Below are 23318 nucleotides of genomic sequence, written 5' to 3'. Positions count from 1 at the left end.
AGAAGGGCGTGACTCTGCCGTCTCAACGAAGTTTCCTACAACTGTTTTCTACTGCATGGTGTGTATTACAGGAGAAAAGCGAAGCGATTTTCAGGGCTGTGAATTAGGTTGGGCTCTAAGGCTGAACTTGCTGCTTTGTATCAGTTCATATCACAGATAAAAGGACACAAAGTGTGTACTTGTCGTCTTGCTCTAATCGCTGTCTGTGTTTCCCTCTGTGCTGCACACAGATGCTGCAGTAGTTGGTTTGGACCTTAAAGTGTTTTTTGCAGATCTTTATCGAGAAACAAATGACAGAGCAGTATAATAAATCACAATATGATGTAGTAACAGCTGCCAGGGGGAAACAGGTATTGAAACAATGTTTTTACAGTAACATATTACATAAAAACATTAAAGAGAACACATAAGGTACAAGTTTTAATTGCTTTAGAACTGGTGGGGTTTCTAATAATTTTAATATATTGGTTGACCTCATTTTCAAAAATGGAAGCAAGTGATATTTGAATAGTGTAACGGCATTTGTGAATATGTAATAAGGTTAATAATATAGTGTTTTGTTTTTTTTAATTACTGGGAAATCAATGAATCCAAACAATATGTGTTCAAAGCAAAGGGAGACATCCAGTTCAATAAATGTAGAGATCAAACTGCAAATATTTTTCCAGAGTTGAGCAGAGGGGGGAAGACCAAAATAAATGAAACACGTCTTCTGGGTTTCATTTACAAAAAGAGCAAATAATTTTATGTTATTAAAATGCTGTAGGAAGATTTTGGATGGGCAGACTCTAGGAATAATTTTATTTATTAGTTATCATGGCTGGTAAAGTCAAAATCATTTTCCAGTTAAGGTTATCAATAAATGTGTTCCAATATGATACCACATATGGAGGTGACAAAACATCTTTCTGAAATAATGAGCGTGTACGACGGTTGCTATTACGAGTTGAGGAGAAACAGATTTGACCCTTTTCAAGTTTGGTTGGATCAAAAGGTAAGAGCGTATGTCATTAAAGATCAACCAAGATTGAGCAACTGATGAACTAAGACTGTTGTGGGTGTACCAATTGGGGTAAAATAAGGATTCGTTTTTATGTAAGATGTCTTTATTATTCCAGATATAATACCTGTGAGGGGAGAAATTATGCTTGTAAATCAATGACCAAGAAAGAAGCATCTGCTTATGGAAGCTGGATAACTTTAAGGGGATTTTTTTCAACATTGTAATTGCAATTTTTTCCCCCCCCGGTTTATTTAACTTTTCAAGTGAGGTACAAAATAAAGACAACAGAACGATTAGCACAGTTAACAGTGTACCAGTTCTTTACAATCAGAACTGGGATAGAACACACCTGAATACCCAAATATGAGCACATACAGCAAAGAGATCAAGTCAGAATAAAGTAGTAAGAACCATAATGTGATAACAGACAGATAAATCAGAAAATGAGTATAGTACCTGCATGTACACGCCCAAACAAACACGCACACACGACGAAACAAACAAAACAGAAAACAAAGGGGCCAGGGCGGTGCATCCTGTGAGTATGAAGGACTCATCCAATTCGACTCAGAAAAAAGAAGGTTATTATATATATATATATATATATATATATATATATATATATATATATATATATATATATATATAAAAAGGGCTGGTTTACAAGAGAAAAGTTTACCCACTACAAGATAATTCCCTGATGTTATTTTACTCGCCTTCATAAAATAGGTTCACTGGAGAATTATTTGTGTTGGGAATCCAAATATTATGAAGGGACTTCAGTGCACGCAATGTGAGATTGCCCTGTTGTTAAACCTTTCTGGCAAAAAGTAATCAAAACAATGCAAGGATGGGTGGGTACACACGGCGCCCAACATCTCTAATCCAGAATCTGCACTGGCCGTTTCAGGCTTTATCATAGCTGCCAGTTATTCTCTGTAAATGGAGAAGATGGTCCAGTGTATCGAGATCAGATGAGGTGTATGGCAGAGATGGCATCTTTTGAGTTATTGATAAGTTGCACAATCAAAAGGAATTATATTTATTGGTTTGGGATAAGTTCTTGTCAATTATAAAAGGGGGATAAGACTATATAGTCTAAACATAAGTCTGGATGTGCATGAAGTTTTGAGTTTATATATTGTAGGATTATTCACTGCAAGTCCAGAAACCAGAGCTACCTCATCTGATCAGGATAAGGATCTTTACAGGAGATTCCATCGGAATTCTGTGGAGCCGGATCTCAAGGTTTTTAAGTTTGACCCCAAGAGGAGGTTTCTGACTCTGCAGACTCCTTGTGATCCAGTGATGGGAATGATTTCTGCCCTGCATGATCACGCTGATGTTTGGACAGAGCAGATAATGAAGTGAATGTTTTTGCACATTGGTGACAGTGAAACAGTTTCCTTGCAGCGTGGGATCGTTGGTGTTCAGCGTATGAACGGAGATTCCTGAAGCTCTTGTCACACTGGTCACAGCTGTAGTTCCCTTCAACATGTGTATGTTCATGGAGGTTACGACTACTTGAATGTGAGAAGCTTTTCTCACAGTGTCTGCACTTGTATGGTTTCTCTCCTGTGTGGACACGTGTATGCACTGTAAGCTCATGTGCAGTGGTGAAGGATGACCCACACTGGTCACAGAGATGCTTTTTAATCCCACTGTGGATGAGTTCATGGCGTTTTAATTTATTTGATGTGGTGAAGTCCCTCCCACATTCCCTGCATTCATGCAGTTTGTGTCCAGCGTGTCTGAGTTGATGCCATTTCAGGCTTGTTTTTTGATTGTAAGTTTTCCCACAAAGGTCACAGCGAAACGCTTTTCCACCACCACAGTGAGGACAGGGCTGAGAACCAGATCCATCTGTGTGGTTCTGCTTCTAAACAAAGACACAAAGACAGTGTAAGTCAGCGAATTCCTTCAACACTTATCCTGTACATCACCTGAAATAAAGAGCATCTCTGCCAACGTCCAATAACATTTTACTGCTTACATTATAAACACAGCTTACTGGGATACAGTAACTCTTCCTTTTTGTATGGGTCCTTCCATATAAAGTCATTCATATCTGAAAAAAGTTCCCACTTAAAGGGAATGGGTCGCTCTCAGGAGCTCAGTGAATCCCAGCGTGGTACCGTGATAGGATGATACCTGTGCAACAAGTCCTGAAGTTTCCTCACTACTAAATATTCCACAGTCAGCTGTTAGTGGGATTATAACAATGTAGAAGAGATTGAGAATGACAGCAACTCAGCCATGAAGGGGTAGGCCACTTCATGGCTGGTAGGGTCAGTGGATGCTGAAGTGTATAGTGGCAAAAATTGGACTTCTGGTGCAGTGCTACACCAAGACGGATGCATAGTGGAGAGGTCCTACTAATTGGTTTCAGGAAAAGGACCTCCAGGTGAAATAACTAGCTCCAGAAACAATTTAAGTGATGTATGACTGTCATGTAGTAGCTGTGGCCTGCAAGGCAGAGGACCCCAAAGCAGGACACAGTACACGAGCAGCTTAATTTCAAGTTTGAGGTTTAATAGCAAAAGTCTACTTGATGAAACATAAACATGAATTTAAAGCACAGAGGGATGAACAAAAAAATGACAAGGAACAAGGGGAACGCAGACACTATATATACAGAGGGACAATCAGGGAACAGGAAACAGGTGAGGAGCACAGCTGAACATAATTACACAGAGGAGACAAGGGAAGCAAAATTAACCACAAGCACACAGGACTGTCAAAATAAAACAGGCAGGAACCAAACATGGTGCACACAGCATTAACACGTAGGGAGACTTGGCACAGAGGGAATCTAAGCATGACCAAAAGAACAGTCAGGGAAACACTGGGAATAGAAACAAAACATTAGACTAACAAAGACATCATAAACAAAACAGATACAGGAACACTGACAGAACCCTAACCCTGAGAACAAAGCCCAACACAGAAAACCCAGAAAATGAAACAAGAAGCACAAAAAGGGAAAACCAAACTGAAATTAAAGGCCAACCAAAAGCGTTGGGTCAACGGACCAAGGATCACAACAATGATGCTACTTTTCCACCGCCAAGGTGCTCGTGCCAGTGCTGGTGTCGGTTTCAATGAACCGGCGAAACGCTTAACAGACCTGCATTTCTACCAGTTTGTGTGAACTGCTCCTTTACGTATGAGAGTGGGCGGGTCCTCGTCTGGAAGCTGAAGCGCACAAACGTGGGAGAACACGCCCCCCTTTCTGTGCTGCAAACACGTTTTAGGGTCCAAACCAAACTACTGCAGCATCTGTGTGCAGCACAGAGGGAAACACAGACAGAGATTAGAGCAAGACGACAAGTACGCACTTTGTGTCCTTTTATCTGTGATATGAACTGATACAAAGCAGCAAGTTCAGCCTTAGAGCCCAACCTAATTCACAGCTGTGAAAATCACTTTTCTCCTGTAATACACACCATGCAGTGAGATAGTGGTAGAAAAGTTTATGCTGAGACAGTAACCGCCCTTCTGCGGCTTTCATCATGTGTTCTTGGTTCAGACCAGCTAGCTTGCAGGGCCCGAGTTGAACCCATTTTTCAGTGTTTGCTGTGGAAAAACCGCTGAATGGTTCAAATACTGGCACTGGCACCCCGTCGGTGCAAAAGTGGCCTGAGAGGAGGGAAACAACAAGGGACTCAGGGGAATAATGAGAAAATGTCCAAACCACAACAAAACTTGGATCCAAGTCTGCTAAAAAAGAGGGAGGGATTCCATGGTGAAACGGTGCCTGGTGAAGCTCAGCTAACTTGCAATAGTGAAAACGCTCTACTGGAAGCAATGTCATTACACACCGAAGAGTATAAAAAAAGAAAAACATCAAATGAGACATGAGAATTCATGAGCAATGTCAGGAAAACTCCGATAGACGGCCTCATGGAGTTTAAGGGGGAAGTTTTGCAGGAACCACAGAGTCAGAACGCTAGCATAGCGGAGGTGCAAACTCGAATGGCTCGTTTGTTGATTAAAGAAATGCTCCTGACAGCGGTGAAAGAGAACATGGAGATGCGGAACATTTAGAGAGGTTTTTAAGTAGAAACAGTATAAGGATCTACGGAGTGCCCATGGAAAAAAAGATGGAAAGTCTGTCACTGACTTGGTAAAATAATTGTTCAAAACTCAAACTGCCGGACGACAGAACTCCAGATCCAGCGGGTGCACAGAACATTGTTCCCAAAGCCAGCTGCAACTTCATCACCGAGATCAATAATTGTGAACTTTTTAAAATTTTACATTAAGGAGCTGCAATTAAGAAAGCATGACGACAGAAGATAGAGCAATGGCAAGTGACTTTATTTTGAAAAAAATGATTATGCAACAGACATTATGGAGAGGCAGACCCATCAAAGCAGCGCAGAAAGAGAAAGGGATCCCATACTAGACACCTACATAAAGCTATGAGTGCACTGGGACTCCGGGCAGCTGTTCAAGACCTGAATCTGCAGTCAGTGTCGTGATGACCAAGGTGAACAACACAGCGACAACGGAGGAATGACTGAACTAGGGCTGCAACGATTCCTCGAGTAACTCGATTTTTAAAAAGAAAATCCTTGATCAGCACCAAGTGGATCATTGCTGACATGTTTTTCCACTGCTCTTTGCTGTGTGTGTGTGTGTGTGTGTTTTTTTTTTTGCTCACTGTGCTGAGAATGTAAGCTATAACCAGTTGGCTACTGGGTGCCACCATTAGCACTAGTGATCATTTGATACCAGAAGGAATACAAAGCAATTACAATATTCAGCTCACGCAGACCGCAGTTTTTCAAGAATTTACGTGCAGTGTGCACATGGCTAAAATCTGCAGCAAGCGCAAAGAGGCGGAGCTGTTACTGAGACGGTGAGCTCAGGTGGAGTGGAAGGAAATGTTTTTCTAGTGTCCAAGGCAGCAGCGCTTGTTCCTGTAACCACCTTAAAACCTTTACTTGGAAACAGCTGGAGGTCCTTCATCAACCACCTGATCAGCAACATGAAGAACAGAGAACTTTGTAGCTGCTCCATCCATCCTGTTTGTTTCACACAGAGAAACATCTGCAGTACGGAAGTTAAAACATGCAGATGAACTGTTAATACAAAAAATTTTTTCCTATCCGATTACTTGATTAATTGATGTCGTAATCGATAGAATACTTGATTACAAAAATTAATCGATAGTTGCAGCCCTACTTGTATTCAGAAAGCCATAGTCAAACATTAGGTTTCAGCTGGAGTGGAGTTTCCTGTTACAATAAAAATGTGATAGTTTATGCTCACAACATGGTGGCAGATATTCAAACATAGGAAACGCTTTCAGCAGCTGATTAATAAAAACATCTGGATTATGTTTTTGTTGTGTATGCTTTTTATGTGATTTCTGCAAACCTATTAGTAGAACGAAAAGGCACTCTGATACACATTAAATGCATGATATGTAAGTGTAACTCTTCTGGATTATATGCAAAAATGATCACTCTATTGATCCAATAAGGCCTGATTTAGAGCTCTGCATCGGTCCTTCGTACATAACCAAAAATCCTCTCTGAACCTAACCTGACACGCACCTCGAGAAATGTGACTACACATCCACAAAGACTGTAATTACTACCTAGGTTTCAGAGGTGCTTTCCAGTTACATACGTAGGCCCCATCACTCACTTAACAAGCGGGAGCGGCATTTAAAGGTTAACATTACCTTATTAATTAGTATTAGCGTTAGGGCTGAAAAAAAATTTCTGGCTAGAACCCTGTAGTTAGTATGGCCACCAATGACGGTAGATAAGTAAGTTGTTTCTCTGCCATTAGTACATGAGCAGCGTGTACGAGGAGGGATTGACATCGCTAAGACCCTCCTCCTGGCCCTGATTGGCTGTTTTTGACCGGAAGCAGTTCATGGTGGAGGTGGAGGAGCTTGAGTTTTTCACAGATTTTCTGTCTCATAACATGGGCAACCTGGGTGACAGTTTTAACAAATATGTAAAAAACAGATTTATAAAAGTTACATACTGCAGCTTTTATCTGTATAAGAGAAACTTGTGGTTTTAGTTCTTACTGTCAATAAGTGTTTGCCAATTTTCAGTTTTACACATTTATCTATGTGTTTTTGAAATAGCACCCATTATTACAAAGATTGTTGTTGGTTTAAAAACAACGTAACATATTCTCCATTCAGAGATACACAGTTGAAATTTAATATGTATTGGAGCGCAACCTCTGGGTCATGTTAACAGAAAGAATTGAATATCTATATGGTAAATGGACTAGTTCTTATATAGCACTTTTCTACTCAGAGCACTCAAAGCGCTTATACATTTTACATTTACCCATGCACACCCATTCATACAAGCACTTCCATATTAACTAAGCTAAGTGCTTTAATTATCTAACATTCACACTCCAATGGTTGCGTCGGAGAGCAACTTGGGGTTAAGTATCTTGCCCAAGGATACATTGGCATGTAGCCAATGTATCCTTGAATCGAACTCCTGACCTTCCGATCAGTAGGTGACCTGCTCTACCTACTGAGCTACAGCCACCCCAGAAATTAGGACTCATGTGAAAAGGTAGAGCATCTTTCCATTAGACATTTGCTCACGAATAGAGATCATAAAAATGAGTGTTCTCCCCTGAAGACCTGTTTCAGTCTTTGCCTGTTGAAATACCAGAAAAACAATTCAGAATATGGGATAAAACCATGTCAAGGTTTAGATGTAAAGGCCACTGAGCAAGAATCAGATTACAAGACTACAGATTGGGAAAGATAAAGAAGGTATGGCATTGCCAGACCTCAAGGTATATTATCATGACCTGTAATTTGGTGGTGTGATGAAGTCTATTATGCCAATTGGAAAATTTTAACACAACTCATCCAGGAAAGATAAATTCATAGCCTGATAGGTGACAGAAACAGTAGAACGGAGGAGATGTGGAGGCATTAATGCGGATCACTCATATTTTTTGGCCGTGTCCTAAACTCGCAATATTCTGGGGTAATGTCCAACTAGCCATGGTTAGAATTCTGGATTATGGAATATAAATCATGAAAATTGTTGTATTTTGATAACATGGCAGGACATAAGGTGTTAAAAAAAAAATCTTGTTAGTGGCCTGCAAGAAAGCAGTCACAAGAAAGTGGCATAAACATGACCCACCAACACAAAATGACCATAATCTACATTATGGAGCAGCTGCCTCACAGGACAAAGACTCAAGAACAATTCCATGAGAAATAGACTGTAAGGGCATCAGTGAGAAAGACTTACACATGGATACATAGAAACAAACTGTACATATGGCAATCTTGCATGTCCATGTTAATCTTTTTATTTATTGTTATTATTGTTTGTTTCAGCATTCTTTGATTGTATAAATAAAAAAAAAAATTAAAAAATCAATATAAATTAAAGCCGCAAGCGGCGATGAGCGGGCCCTCGCACCCGGCGCGCGTCGACCCCTGGCGCGCTCCAGCCAAGCCGCGCGTCGACCCGTGGCACGCTCCAGCCGAACCGCGCTCGGAGGTTCTCGCAGACGAGAGAGTAGCTGGCTCACCCGGCTGCTGACAGCTCAGCAGGCTAGCCGTACTTCGCGTCGATCGTCTCCCGCTTCCACTAGGTGGCGTCGGTGAGTGCCCACTAATTAATATGTCACAATGCTCTATGTAATGCCTGCAGCCATCAATGAAACTGTAATGACCATAGGATGATGAGTATCAGTGTCCTACTGATTTCCTGTTGCCACTAGGTGGCGTTATGAGTGTGAAACAAAGCTGATAGAGGGGTGTGTCCAGTCTCCCTTACCCTCCCATTAAGCCTGTGAAGTTTGAGGCACATCGGACAATGTATGTCAGAGATGTAACAATTTGGTGCACTGTGGTATATGAGTAAAATCCCACATTTAGAGGGTTGCTACGGCAACACCGTTCAATATTCTACAAAACCATGAATATCTTTTGATGGGCTACTTGTGTAGATGATGTGGAGCCATTTTGGTGTGACTGGATGAAAAGCTGTCTTAGAAGATGATTCAAATAGCAGGCCTGAAAAATGTGAGAAATGCTGCAAAAATGACACCTTAATTAGAACATGTCAGGCTTCCTGTTGGATTTCGGCTATCGGTCCAAGAGACTTTTTTGTACGTCTTAGGATGGTACTTCAGCATGCACGATTCCAGGTACACAGAGCAAGCACTGCCCTGGGGCTGATGTTTAGAACCTATCTGGGCCTGAAATGGAAAAAAAGTCCAAATTCAGAGGGTTGCTACGGCAACACCGTTCAATATTCTACAAAACCATGAATATCTTTTGATGGGCTACTTGTGTGGATGATCTGGATCCATTTTGGTCTCACTGGGTCAAATGCCCTAGGAGGAGTTGAGGCAAAAAGGCCTGAAAAAGGCGAAAAATGCTGCAAAAATGACACTTTAAAGTGAACGTGGCTGACTTCCTGTTGGGTTTCGGCTATCGGTCCAAGAGACTTTTTTGTAGACGTTAGCATCTTACATCAGCAGGCACATTTTCAGGTACATAGAGAAAGCACAGCCCAGGGGCTGATGTTTAGAATCTCTGTGAATTTGAAATTGAAAAAAGTCCAAATTCAGAGGGTTGCCATGGCAACACCGTTCAATATTCTACAAAACCATGAATAACTTTTGATGGGCTACTTGTGTAGATGATCTGGAGCCAATTTGGTGTCACTGGGTGAAATGCCCTAGGACAAGTTCGTTCAAATAGCAGGCGTGGAAATCGCAAAAATTGACACCTTCAATTGAAGATGGCCGACTTCCTGTAGGGTTTGGGGTATGGGTCCAAGAGACTTTTTTGTACGTCTTAGTATGTTACATGAGCATGTACATTTTCATACATGTAGATAAAACGTAGCTCCGGGGCTACTCAAAAAACTTGCTATTTTAAGATATTCCGAGCTGCCAGTAGGCGGCGCTCTAACGTTTATGGACTTTATGCATATCAGTGTGTTCAGGACAGGGTGCTTATCAGACCACTGAAGTTTGAGCCAGATTGGGCAAGTTGGCTTTGAGTTACAGCCATTTTTGTGTTCATGGCGAATCATCGAACTTGGCCGTCCCATAAGGGTCACGCCCTTTTGTCAAAAAGTCACAGTTTTGAAAACACAGTAAGTCCAACTTCTTAAGGCTTTCCAGGTGAAATTTGAGATGGTTCTGCTAAACCACCTTGGAGCTGGACCTCCAAGTGTAAAATATGACATTTCCTGTTCCCACTAGGTGGCGCTGCGACTGATATTAAATATTGTCATATGTATGTGTTCAGGGGGGCACCCTCATCCTACTGGAGAAGTTTGATGCACATTGGATCATGTAGGTATGAATGAGAGGCAATCAAAATTTCATGGCGAATGATCAAAGTTCAAAGGGGCATAAGGACCCCTCCCCCTTGGCAAAAACTCACCATTTTCGAGATTTAGATTCCCCTGGGGGTGTAGGTTAGACAAATCAAATATGAAGATGATAACGTCTAAAACCTCTGAGTTATTAGAAAAAGTGTGAGGGCTGCAAATCGCCAAATTTGCATAATTAATTCAAAATGGCGGACTTCCTGTTGGGTTTAGGGCATGGCGCCAAGAGGATTTTTTGTGCGCCTGGACATGATATACATGTGTATGAAGTTTCATTCATGTACGTGAAACACAGCGGTGGGGCTCCAGTTTAGGGGGCGCTAGCGAGCCATTTGGGCGCGCCCTTGCCCGAGGCCATTAAAATACTTAAATTTTCACCAGGTGTGACGCATGTGCAAAGTTTCATGAGTTTTTGAATATGATAAAGCCCCCAAAAAGCCAATTCATTTGCCTGAATAATAATAATAATAAAAATAAAAAAAATAAAAAAAAAAAAAATAATAATAAACGAAGCAATTACAATAGGGCCTTCGCACAGTTCGTGCTCGGGCCCTAATAAAAAAAGAAGTAGAAATCATAAGCGAGATTAAAATGTCATGACTCACCCAGTGTTGGAATTCCTAACACAAGTTAATGAGCACAGTTGTTTCAGATAATAAAGCTAAAACTAAAAGATCAAAATAAAAATACATACCTCACAGTAACTGCACTTGTATGGTGTCTTTCTGGTGTGGATCTCTTGGTGTTTTTTTAGACACTCCGTATCTTTAAAAGCCTTCTCACACAGGTCACATTTGTAAGGTCTTTCCTCAGTGTGGGTAACATTATGGCGTTGTAACTGTTTCTCAGTTGTAAAAGGTTTACCACATTGATCACAGGGGTACACATTGTGTCTAGTGTGAATGCGTAGGTGTCTATTTAGAGTCCCTAGAAGGCTGAAAGTTTGTCCACAGATGTCACAGCTGTATGCTTTAATTCCAGAGTGGGAAACTTGATGCCTCCGTAAGTGGCTACTTTGAGTAAAAGCTTTACCACACTGATCACAGCTGTACGCTTTCACTCCACTGTGGATGAGTTGGTGTTTTTTCAAACTTTCAAGATGAGCAAAGGACTTTTCACACAACTCACAGCTGAATGGTCTCTCTCCAGTGTGGATGAGTTGATGTATTTTTAGGTAAGACTTCGCAGTAAAATCCTTCCCACACAGATCACAGCTATATTTCTTGCCTCCCTTCCTTGTGTGAGGTTCGTCGGCTTCCTGAGAGTGCTGACTTCTCACTCCATGTTGGTCCTACAGAGACAGAGATACAAGCAGAAGTAATGAGTGAAATGCAGTCGTGGAACAAACTGAGTTTCCCTCCATTAGTTGGATCAAGGCAGAAACGAAACACACTGCAGGTCAGTTACTGATCTGATCCATTAAATAGCATTTCGCCCATATTAGCTGCATTACAGTTCTCCATTGTTGTCTTATTCTTCTTGTGGATTTACAGTTGACCAAACCAGCTTAGAGCTACATTACCGCCACCTACTGGACTGCAGTGGATCAGGAGTTAGAAATAAACCCCTCAGGCTCTAAAATGTTCTCCGTTGCTGCGATGGATTCCCTTTGACACTGAGTGGATCATCTCTGACATGTTTTTCCACGCCTCCACCGCTCTCTGCTGTGTTTGTGTGTTAGTAATGTTTGTAATGCTCGCGAGCGCAGCTATTAGCACTAGCGTTCGTCCAGTACCGGAAGGACCCCTTCCCTGTCAAGATATTTTCTTATACTTTAATCCCTGATTAGTGACTAAATATAGACCTACAGCAGAAACGTATTTAGGAGAGTGTTTGTGAATATAAAGCCTTACAAGATCACGCTCACACAGCCCTCAGTTTTTCAACATAAACACTGATAACAACAGCAGCAGTCGGCTGTTTTCCCTGCAGTCTGTCTGCACAAGCACAAAGAGGCGGAGCCGGTGGGCTCACATGGAGTGGAAGAAAATGTATTTCCAGCGTCCAAAAGATGCTTTTCTCCCTGTAACCTCCATTAAAACTTTACTGGGAAACAGCTGGAGGTCCTTCATCAACCAGCTGATCAGTAAGTGAAGAAAAGAGAACTTTGTAGCTGCTCCATCCACCCTGTTTGTTTGTCTGTTCTTCGCCAAAGCAACCACCTCCCTGAACTCACACACACACACACACACACACACACACACACACACACACACACACACACACACACACACACACACACACACACACACACACACACTCTGTGTAATAGCCACATCTCTGTGCAATATTATAAGACAGAAACAATAGCGAAAACATAAGGAAAGTAGACTCTGTATGTATGGAGGAGCCCAGGATGAACAGGTCGAAGCTAAATGCTTAAAACTGATTTAATGAAACCAGCGGCTGATAAAGTCACACAGATTCAATCACAGTGATTTTTGTCTCACCTGTTGTGTTGAGCTCATTGTTTCCTCTGCAGGGGCTGAGCTGAGTCCAAATGGATGAATATGTTCCTCTGCTGCTCCGTCAGCCTCTCCTCCTCCTGCTGCTACTCAGCTGGGACACAAAGTATCTGATCCCTGACAAAAAGAAGCAGAGCAAACAAAAACCTGAGCAGAGCAACATTTAGAAGATGCATTTGTTCCAGCAGCTACAGGATGGTTTCTACAGGCTGAAGAACAGCAGTCAGTGCAGGAATCAACATCTGCACACTGATTTTCTATTAGAGGAACAAAGTGAATGCAGACACACACACAGAGACAGACTCTCCAAACCCACAGAACAAAAGCTGTCCAGCTTTGTGTGTCTGTCAAAATGCTTTGTACACATCCTGCTGGAATCAGTGTTGTTACAGCTGCAGTCAAAGCATCATGGAAACCATGAAGGTAAAGACGGCACAGTTCAGCCTCTGATCATGAGATGGACCTCACTCAGACCCAAGTGGACCCTCGCACACCTGGAAACTACAACACTGCTGATAAACTGCACTGACTGCAGTTTGGAGCGCCATTTGAACCTTTTGTGCACAATGTGAGAAACAGCTGAGAAGCAGCAGCATCATTCCTGGAAGGGGAGCTGATAGGAAGAGGCTCTCCAGCCTCTGATGAGCATCAGACCCAGGTACAGATTCTCAACAGTAACCAGTGCTCATCACATGGAGCCAATTAACCAACTACAAGCCCAAAGGCCCCCACACCAGACTTTCCACACCTTGGGGTGGCTGTAGCTCAGTAGGTAGAGCAGGTCACCTACTGATTGGAAGGTCAGTGGTTCAATTCCTGGCTACTGCAGGCTGCGTGCCAATGTATCCTTGGGCAAGATACTTAACCCCAAGTTGCTCTCCGACCGTTCCGTCGGAGTATGAATGTGAGTGAATGTTAGACGATTAAAGCACTTAGCTTAATTAATTAATCATGGAAGTGCTTGTATGAATGCGTGTGCATGGGGTAAATGTGAACGTGTTGTATAAGCGCTTTGAGTGCTCATATCTGAGTAGAAAAGCGCTGTATAAGAACTAGTCCATTTACCATTCAGCCCCCCAGTCCTATTAATACAACAGGAGTTCTCGACCTGCTCTCCACTTCACAAGTCTCTCCACTAGGGCCGGGCAATATATCGAGATTTTAAAAATATTGATAAATTTTCATATGCGATATAAGATGAGACAATATTGTTTATATTAATATAGTCTATGTCGTGTTACAATCACACCAGTTCACCTTTCTCTTCTCCCAGTTTGTCTCTGCACAGTTTCATACTGCCCCCCCTCTCTCCGCTTCACCCGTTAATCATGCAGGAAGTGACAGCATGGCAGTGTTCCTAACTTTGTGACTTTGTTGCTAAATGAACGACTTTTCAGACCCCACTGGAGACTTTTCCCCCAAAAGAGACTAGCGACAAATTTAATGTCTTTTTCCGGTGAGGTCGGAGAGTTTTGTTAACCTGAAATCCTTCGCTGTCGCCGTGTTCTGTGTACATACAGCCTTCGTACTGCGTCCGTTCGTACGCTCTGGCATCGCCCGGACCCCCAAGAGTCCCTGGCTGCAGGTGAGAGAGCGCCGCCATACGCAGCAGAAGTTGGTTTGTACCATAAGTCACATGACCTTAACAGCAGAAGTGGGTCTTTTTTGTGTGCTTGCAGACGCTGCATTGAGTGGGTGGCCCGTTACTGTGATACATCAGTGCAAATGTCTGTGGATTTACTGAGACGCTAAAATCCTGCAGATGGAAGTTTGTTCAGTAGTCACAGTACTGGATGTACAGGAGTACACACAGGAGGAAGTACTTCCCAGTGAAGCAGACTTCCAAACTAGCTTTATAAATAATCAGTCAGCATTTTGATATTTTTGCTCTGTAGCTTTTTTATTTACATTTTAATAGCACAGCTGTGAGTCTTTTTATAGAGGAAAAAAAACATTAATTTATTTGAGGAGCATTATTATTTAAATATGCCAATAGTTCATTTTTGAGTAATTTCTCATGAACATCTACAGCTGAATGTTAATAAAAGTGTCAGACATTTGGGACATGTAGCTTTGACTCTGAAGGGCCTTTTTGTTTATACCTTTGGGAAGAAAAATATCGAGATATCTATCGTATATCGCCATTCAGGTTGAAAAAAAAAAAAAAAAGATTATTTTTCGTCCATATCGCCCAGCCCTACTCTCCACCCTCCATGATGCCACTCTTCAATCCTTAGAGAGATGTAAATAGACTCATTCAGAGACAACCCCACAAAGCAGCTGGATCAGACGTCTCCACCAAACTGTCAGATCCCAGATTATCCTCATACAGTAAGTCTAGAGTTTCAATGATCCTAAGAGCATTACCCTATTAGGAATTTGCATTAAGTAATTGAAACCAGAGGTGTGCCACAGTGGGTGGAAGTGAGGACCCAATGGCTGGACTCAGGTGCAGGCAGGAGTTAAAGAAAACGAGCCTTTATTGTGACTGAAGGTACAAACTAACAAAACAAGGCTCGTTACAAAAGCGGAGAAAACCTAAATTGGGGAACATTACGGAACATGAGGAGCATGGAGAGTCACAGGGACAAAACATAAGAGGGGAAGACGGGAATAATCAGGGAACATGTGGAAGCACAGCGGACTTCCGGACTGAGCGGAAGTGATCTGTCCCGAGGGACGGCTTCCTGCGCAGCGGCTTTTATTGTGGACTTTCACAGTAAAATCAGTGGGATACACAGAACTCAGTTTACAACATGTACACATGGTTCTGATTATGCCGCGGTACCAGTGGATCAGACTCGCCTCAGTTCACCCACAACACTTCCTCTATTTCCTGCTGCTTTTTCACCAACTCGGACCACATAAGGAGACTATTTACGACTGCGCTTCCTCCTCACAGTTCTCTGCTGGGGGAGCTAACGGTGGCTAAGCTACCATGGTCCGCACCGACTACAGGGGCCTGGCTAGATACAGGATTTTCCAGGGTGCAGAACCGAGTCTCCAGTTCACTGAGCCTGGCCTCCAGAGCTACAAACAGACATTTCTTTAAGTACCGTTACTGCTAAAGGAGGCCGAGGAGTAAACATGTGACAGGAAAGTGCGGGAGGGACAGGAGAAGAAGCCATGCTGCTAGTTAGTCGGCAAAGAGCTAAGTTAATGGCTGCGATAAGCTAGCGAATTTCTAAAGACAAATAAAGTGAACAACGTGAATACAGGTGATTGTGAGAGAGTGTGCTCTAGATAAAGTAGGTGAAGATTACACTGAAATATGTCGTTAACTAGGAAAATCGAGCTACACAGATTAAACAGATACAGCAAAGACCACTGTGCTCCTGGACCGGAAGTGATGATACCGCAGTGAGAGCAACACAGTGCTGCCAAATTAGACGAACCGGTGGGAAAAGCGAGAAAACCAGTATTTGTTCTGCTTCTCAGCGAGGCACAAAAACACAACAGACGCAGAACAGCTTCGAGTTTCACTGCCGAGAGCTTACCTCACGGTTGGTCTCTAGTGATGTGGTGTTCTGTGTCGAGTAGAGGTGGGCGGATCGATCCTAAAAGCGATACCAACGCTGGTATTGATACTGAGCAATACTCTTGTAAAAAGATCGATACGCAAACTTTTTTTTCTCTCCTGCACGCACTGACTGCTGCGCATGCGGATTCATCAAAGTCTACTCTCTGCAAGAGCAGCGCTGTGCTGTGTCACACAGCACGGAGCAGCGCACCCCGCCCCTCTCTTTTGTTGTTGCACCGTCACGTGGCTTAGCGGCGCCAGCCAAACAACCATGCAGGTAGGCTCAGCCTGGCCCGCCCACTCAGCGCTCTCCTCGAGTCCCCACGTCACAGTACGGAGAGAGACACCGCCGAAGCATCGAAATGTCTGAGAGGAAGAGAGGCGCCGTTTGGCTTTATTTTATTGCAGAAAATGAAACTACAGCAAGCTGTATAGTTTGCAACAGGGCCGTTAAATACAGTGGAAACACAACAAACCTCTACAAGCACATGAAAAACCACGCAGCAGAAAACGCGGAGCATCAGAAACGGAGAGGAGAGACATCCCCCCATTCCCTGGCCCCGACAGACCCAGACCCTCCACCCAGATTCAGATGTCACTGGCAGAGGCCTTTCAGTCTAGCAGCAGAGAATATCCAGGTAGATAAGAGCGGTCATCTTCAGCATCAGTTCATATTAACTTTCAAAGTGCATGTTACTTAAGTCATACGTTACTGGAGCCAACTCAAAAATATAAAATTAAGACATTGAAATAATCTAGTACATTTATTCCATTGCAAAGTGTTATCTAAGATAAGATAACGTTAGATAAAGCTTTAATTATCCCACAACAGGGAATTTTATAGAATTAAAGCAACAGGCAAGTGCACACCAGGGTTATTATAGTTAACGAAAACGAAGGAAATAACGAAAACTGAAATTGAAAAAACATTGTCGTTAACTGAAATAAATGAAAACTAAAATTAAAAGGAAAAAACGATAACTAACTAAAACTGTATTGTGAGTTTAAAAAACGAACTAAAACTAACTAAAATTATAGATAAAATGACCTTCCTTTCCTTGTTTGTCATTTTATATAAAAGCCTCATGGATTGATCATTTTTCTGCTCTCCGAGTCTAAGCTGGGAGCGCCGTCGGGCAGCTGTGTGTGCGCCCACCGCGCTGGTCCTTAAAGTAATGGCAGCGGTCTGCCGAGAAAGCGGCAGAGTCCCGTATGGAGTTTCTTTGAGTCCGATAATACAGATAGAAGAGCGTCTTGTTGTGAATGATGAAAAATGTATGGAACACGTCTCAGTTAGGAAAAAACACCAACGTCAAAGTCCACCTGAGAAGCGCACACAAGGAAACCGCTCTGAACCGACAATCTGGCCTTCATGTGACTACTCCTCGCTGCCACGCAGCCTCAACGTTGTGATGAACCTTTTCGTCCTTGTGTGTTTTCGCCCACTTTATCAGTGAGAGAATAACAATCAGGAACAAACAATATAAGGACTCACAAATGTCAGCAAATTCCTGGAGGGAGCTGCTAAAACTGTCGGAATGGACATGAAGGAATGAAGAAAGTGAAATAAGAGGGACAAATGTGTTTGCAGCCAAAAAACTGAGCACAAAGAGCCAGAACCAAAAGAAGTCCCAGCCGGCACCGCAGCACACGACCGTAAGGTAATGAACACACACAATTCAGCTACACAAGAATAAATATGGACATGAGGTCGGCCACATATGGAGCATCTAACCAAGCTAGCTCCAAAACAGAAGCTGTTGTTAATCTGCTGCACTGATGCTGAACTTTATTGGGAGTTTATTGTAGAATTTATTGAGTTCATGTTTTTCTTTGTTAATCCCTGTTGATGTTCATGTGTCCTTAATATTACACACATTTAGCATGTAGTGCTGCTGTCTTGTGAACAGTTGGCTGTTGAATATATTTCTTTAAACGGTATCTTTTGTTGAGTTTTTATTACACAATAGTCACTCTTGTACCTTGAATCTTGCACCTGACAAAGTATGAAAAACTAAAACTAATACTGAAACTAACGAAACTAAACTAAAACTAAGCAATAAACCCAAAATGAAAACTAATAAAAACGAGCAAAACCACTCTGAAAACTAATTAAAACTAACTGAATTAAAGAAAAAAAAGTAAAAACTAACTAAACCTAAACGATAATGTAAAATCCAAAACTATTATAACCCTGGTGCACACAGTGCAAACAAAATTACATAAGGATTGAAAGATATAATATCATAAGAAGTGGACTAGAAAAAACATAATGAACAGAACAATTTAACAACAAGGAATATTTACACAGCCAAACAAGACTGTAAACATAACAGAGGTTAGAAACCTCCAAAAAACATTAGATTAATGATTTTCTGAAATTGAAACAAATATACTAAATATGGTACAGCTCAGGCTTACTTTACACTCTTTATTTAAGAAAAAATGTAGAGAAGTGCACTGAAGGGAAGAAATTCCTTATTTTTGTATTATTTTATTCAATTGTTCGACTTGAAAAACCGAATAACTTTGAAACTGTTTACAGTATTTGTTGTGGTGTGTTCATTTTGTTGTATTGTTTTTTGTCAGCCCTCTACCTCAGGAGATTTTGTTTTAAGTTGTGTTGAGTGATATTTTTTTACACTCTGTTTAATAAAAAACAGGATTGCACTGAAAGGAAGAAAATTCCTTAGTTTTTTATTGTTTTTCCTAAGAACAATTCTATTTGAAAAAAGAAACAAAGAAAGAAGGAACTAGAAAAGATGTCTAGTGAAGGGAGAATTTTTATTTTATTTTTGTATTGTGGTTTCTCCTTTTCTACCTCAAAAAAGATTAATTTTCCTAATGTTAAGGCAAACTGTTTTGTTACTGTTCCATTGTTTCTAAACAAAAACGTTGATTGTGATAGTAAAGTATTTTGTTGTCACGTAAAATGTTTGGCGAAATTCTATCCTAGGTCTTTTGGAGCCTTTAGATCTATGAAGCTTAAATATGAAAAAGTATCGGTATCGAGATCGGCGATACTGGGCCTGCATTTACTTGGTATCGGATCGATACCAAAATTCCCAGTATCGCCCACCTCTAGTGTCGAGTAAGGAAAGTTGCTATTGGCTGTCCTAAAAGTCGCTAGAAGTTGCTAACTGGCATCATCACCTAATTTGCATAATTGGTCATTTGCATGTAGTTGCAACCGAGGCTGAAGGAGAGAGGAATAACATCTTTGGAGAGACAAAAAGTGAAGAAAAAAAAAACATTATAAATATATTTATAACTACTAGGGCTGGGCAATATGGACCAAAATAATATCTCAATATTTGTTTTACCTGAATATCAATATACAGAATATATCTTGATATTTTTTCTCCCCAAAGGTATAAACGAAAAGGCACCTCTGAGTCAAATGTCCCAAATGTCACACAGACACTTTAACATTCAGCTGTAGATGTACAGGAGAAATTGCTCTTAAATACTAATGCTCCTCAAATAAATTAATGCTTTTTCCTTCATAACAAAAGACTCGCAGCTGTGCTATTAAAATGTAAACATAACAGATGCAGAGCGAAAACAGCAAAAGGCTGACTGATTCTTTACAAAGCCAGTCTGCCGTGAAGTAGACTTCAGCAAAGTGCTTCCTCCTGTCTAACAAACATGTAAACAGACTGAATGAACAAACTTCCATCCTTCACTCAGCAGGATTTCAGCCAGCTCAGTAAATCCATACGCTGACGTATCACAGCAAAGGACCCACCCGCTCAGTGCAGCATCATATCCACCGGCTAGTGGTGGGCAGAACGATACAAATATCGATAATATCAATACCAATGTTGGTATTGATATTGATCAATACTAGTTTAATGAGATTGATACTTTAGTTTCAGTTTCTCTCTATGCAGCGCTGCGGTTTCATCAAAGATGTGAGCTGACTGTTCAAGTCACAGCAGCACACTTTGCTCCGCCCCTCCCCGCAGTGTTTTGATGTTATACTGTCACATGACAGATAACATATTTTACTTTGGAAAAAAAGGAATTTGTCAGTGGTCTCAAACTCCCGGGTGACTTCCGGCCTGGCGATTTGATGTCAAAAATATAAGACAATTTTTCCATTTAAGTTACTTTTTTTTTACATTTCATTAACTCCTCTTAATTGGAGGGGAAAGCAAAATGTCAAAAAAGTAACTTAAAGGGCCAAATATGTCTATTTTGACATCAAATCGCAGGCTGGAAGTAGGGGTGGGGCTGGAAGCGTAAATGTTTTATTATTGTGGAGTGATAATTTTGTACAGTGTAGAAAAATTGTGGGGGCAGCACGGTGGCGCAGTGGTTAGCACTGCTGCCTCACAGATAGAATACCATCTGGAAGGCCTGGGTTCGATTCCACCTTGGCTCAGGCCTCTCCCTCTCTGTGTGGAGTTTGCATGTTCTCCCTGTGCTTGCGTGGGTTTCCTCCGGGTACTCCGATTTCCTCCCACATTCTAAAGACATGCACTTACTGGGGTTAGGTTAATTGGCTACTCTAAATTGCCCATAGGTGTGAATGTGAGTGTGAAAGGTTGTTCGTCTTTCTGTGTTGGCCCTGTGACAGGCTGGCAACCTGTTCAGGGTGTACCCTGCCTCTCGCCCTATGACAGCTGGGATAGGCTCCAGCCCCCCTGCGACCCTGAACAGGATAAGCGGAAGCGAATGGATGGATGGATAGAAAAATTGTCATTTTTTACACTTTATTTAAGAAAAAAATCCAGACATTGCAATGGACATTATGAACAAAGGAATGCAGCACAGCGAGGATCACCACTGGGTAACACCATTGCCCTTCCGTTCACCAAGGAGGCAGCTACCAAACAATAAAGAGCAAGCTGCACAGAGACTGTCCTCCCCTGATCAGTGGCAGTATGTTCGGACTGAGCAAAACCCAGCTGATCACGCCACTAGACCCACTCACCAACTGGTTCTCAGGGCCTGCCTTTCTTCAACTGCCAGATGCTGCATGAAACAAAGAGCAGTGCTTTCAGCTCATAGATCCTGACCTAGATGTTGAGATTCGGCCTCAGGTAACCACACTGACCACCAAAATGACACACCAGGCTTTAGGTTCACACAGGTTTCAACGCTTTTCAAGCTGGAAATCTCTTGTGAGAGCCTTAGCTACACTCACCCATGTAGCAAGGTCATTTTTGCAACCCTTAGACTCAGACACTTGCAAGAAATGGCATCACTGCACAAAACCTTGCACTGCAGAATTTTCACAAGCAAAATCCACAATCATCAAAACTGTGCAGCAAGAGATGTACAAAGATGAATTTGAAAGCCTAATGCAAGATGGACATGTGCCACACAAGAGCTCAGTCAAACGACTTGACCCCTTTATTGATAGCGAGGGACTGATGAGAGTTGTGGGCGGTTACAGTCAGCTAAACTTTCTGACCAATAGAAACACCCCCTGATCATACCGCCCAGCTACATCGCCAACTTGCTTATTCACAGAGGTGGGAAGTAACGAAGTACAAATACTTCGTTACTGTACTTAAGTAGATTTTTCAGGTATCTGTACTTTACTTAAGTATTTATTTGTCTGACTACTTTTTACTTTTACTCCCTACATTTTTACACAAGTATCTGTACTTTCTACTTCTTACATTTTCAAACAGACTCGTTACTTTTTAGGGTTTAATATTTTTCCCGAAAATGACATGAATCAAATCCCGGGAAATGACGAGCCATTTCCCGGGAATCCCGGGAAAAAGTTTTTTTTTTTTCTTTATTTTAATTAGGCCTTCTGTAGCCTGTGTCGGCCTTAACCTATTCTGATATTGTAGAGGTAGCTTTCCAGCTATGTCCTGTTATGCCCAGTAGGGGGTAACGTCGGCTTGATTAACGCAATAAAACCTACATCTCGACATTCGAGTGCTCGAGCTATGCGGTGTTGTATCGTTCCTCAACACTCCCTTAACAAATATAATTCGAATATTCCTCCATTGTACATGGAATTATACCAAGATATTTTACAACTGCTGGTGCAAAACAATACGGTTCATCTCCACAGCATTGATAAAGGCTCAGCCACGCTGTCGTGGCGACATCTGTTGCGCTATATCTCCACCAGTGGAACGCTGTAATAGTCATTGAAAAGTTAACTACCGTACTACACTATAATATGGCATAACACAGGGCCTTGAGTAATGCACTACGACTTGGTCATTGCCATTCTGGCAACAGCAAATTTATAACACCGTGTCTGAGGGTTAAAGTAGGTTCGCTGTGAATCGTCTTTTGAAAAACTGGCCAATCCTTATAGCCTAAAAAATATACATTTTCCTCAACTCCATTTTAAAAGCGAAATATGTTAAAGCAATCTATTTCATGATAATTTCTTCACACATTAGGCCCGTATCCTAATTCATGATTGTTAGTAAGCGGCTGCAAACAAGGAAAAGAAACACTCGAAGTTTAACAGATATTTCTTTATTGTTCAGGGCAGGCATATTTTATAGGCTATATAATGCAATATAACAATATATAATATAAAATTATATAATACAAAATACCTTAGGGTAAACACATTGCCTACGATTTCAACAAATTAAAGAGGAAAAAAGTACAACTGTGTAATACCTCTATTAAAACGCTTGAGATGAAGGCTGAAGCCTTAAACGGAGGCTGAACGTGCCTGAAATGAAGAGTAATGCTTTTCGCATTAAACGAACCCTTCTCTCAATATTTCCTTAAATTTAACTTTCTGAAGCTTTCTTTTCTTTCTGAAAGTCAAATCGACGCGCGCGACTTTTTTCCCGGTTTCCCGTCTAACGTTTCCCGGGAAACGGGAAATGGTTCTGATCGCATTTCCCGGGAATCCCGGATCCCGGGATTAAACCCTATTACTTTTTAACACGTCAGAGAAGTTTGCGTTTTCGGTCAGTGCGCCGTCAAACATCAAACGATCTGAGCCTAAACGGAGGAATAATAAC

The 23318-nt window shown here is 41.7% G+C and overlaps 1 protein-coding gene across 1 annotated transcript; it reads right to left on the bottom strand.

The window, feature by feature from the left end:
* Window positions 1-1662: 1662 nt before the first annotated feature.
* Window positions 1663-16506, bottom strand: LOC115799134 (zinc finger protein 271-like). Its single transcript, XM_030756139.1, has 4 exons — window positions 16334-16506; window positions 12822-12953; window positions 11066-11662; window positions 1663-2882 (listed from the first exon to the last, which is right to left on the bottom strand). The coding sequence occupies exons 2-4, from the start codon at window positions 12837-12839 to the stop codon at window positions 2256-2258; spliced, it is 1242 nt and encodes a 413-aa protein (XP_030611999.1). The 5' UTR covers window positions 12840-12953; window positions 16334-16506; the 3' UTR covers window positions 1663-2255.
* Window positions 16507-23318: the final 6812 nt, after the last annotated feature.

This window comes from Archocentrus centrarchus, chromosome 20 (genome assembly GCF_007364275.1).
Source record: "Archocentrus centrarchus isolate MPI-CPG fArcCen1 chromosome 20, fArcCen1, whole genome shotgun sequence".
Lineage (NCBI taxonomy): Eukaryota > Metazoa > Chordata > Actinopteri > Cichliformes > Cichlidae > Archocentrus > Archocentrus centrarchus.
Note: the sequence above shows the minus strand (reverse complement) of the source record. Positions and strands in the feature narration are given on the sequence as shown.

Bases quoted from the DNA above. Each gene is read 5' to 3' on its own strand.
- LOC115799134 (XM_030756139.1), bottom strand. The intron at 2,883-11,065 runs GTATGTATTTTT...GTCTTTGTTTAG, and splicing joins ACAAGTGCAGTTACTGTGAG to AAGCAGAACCACACAGATGG.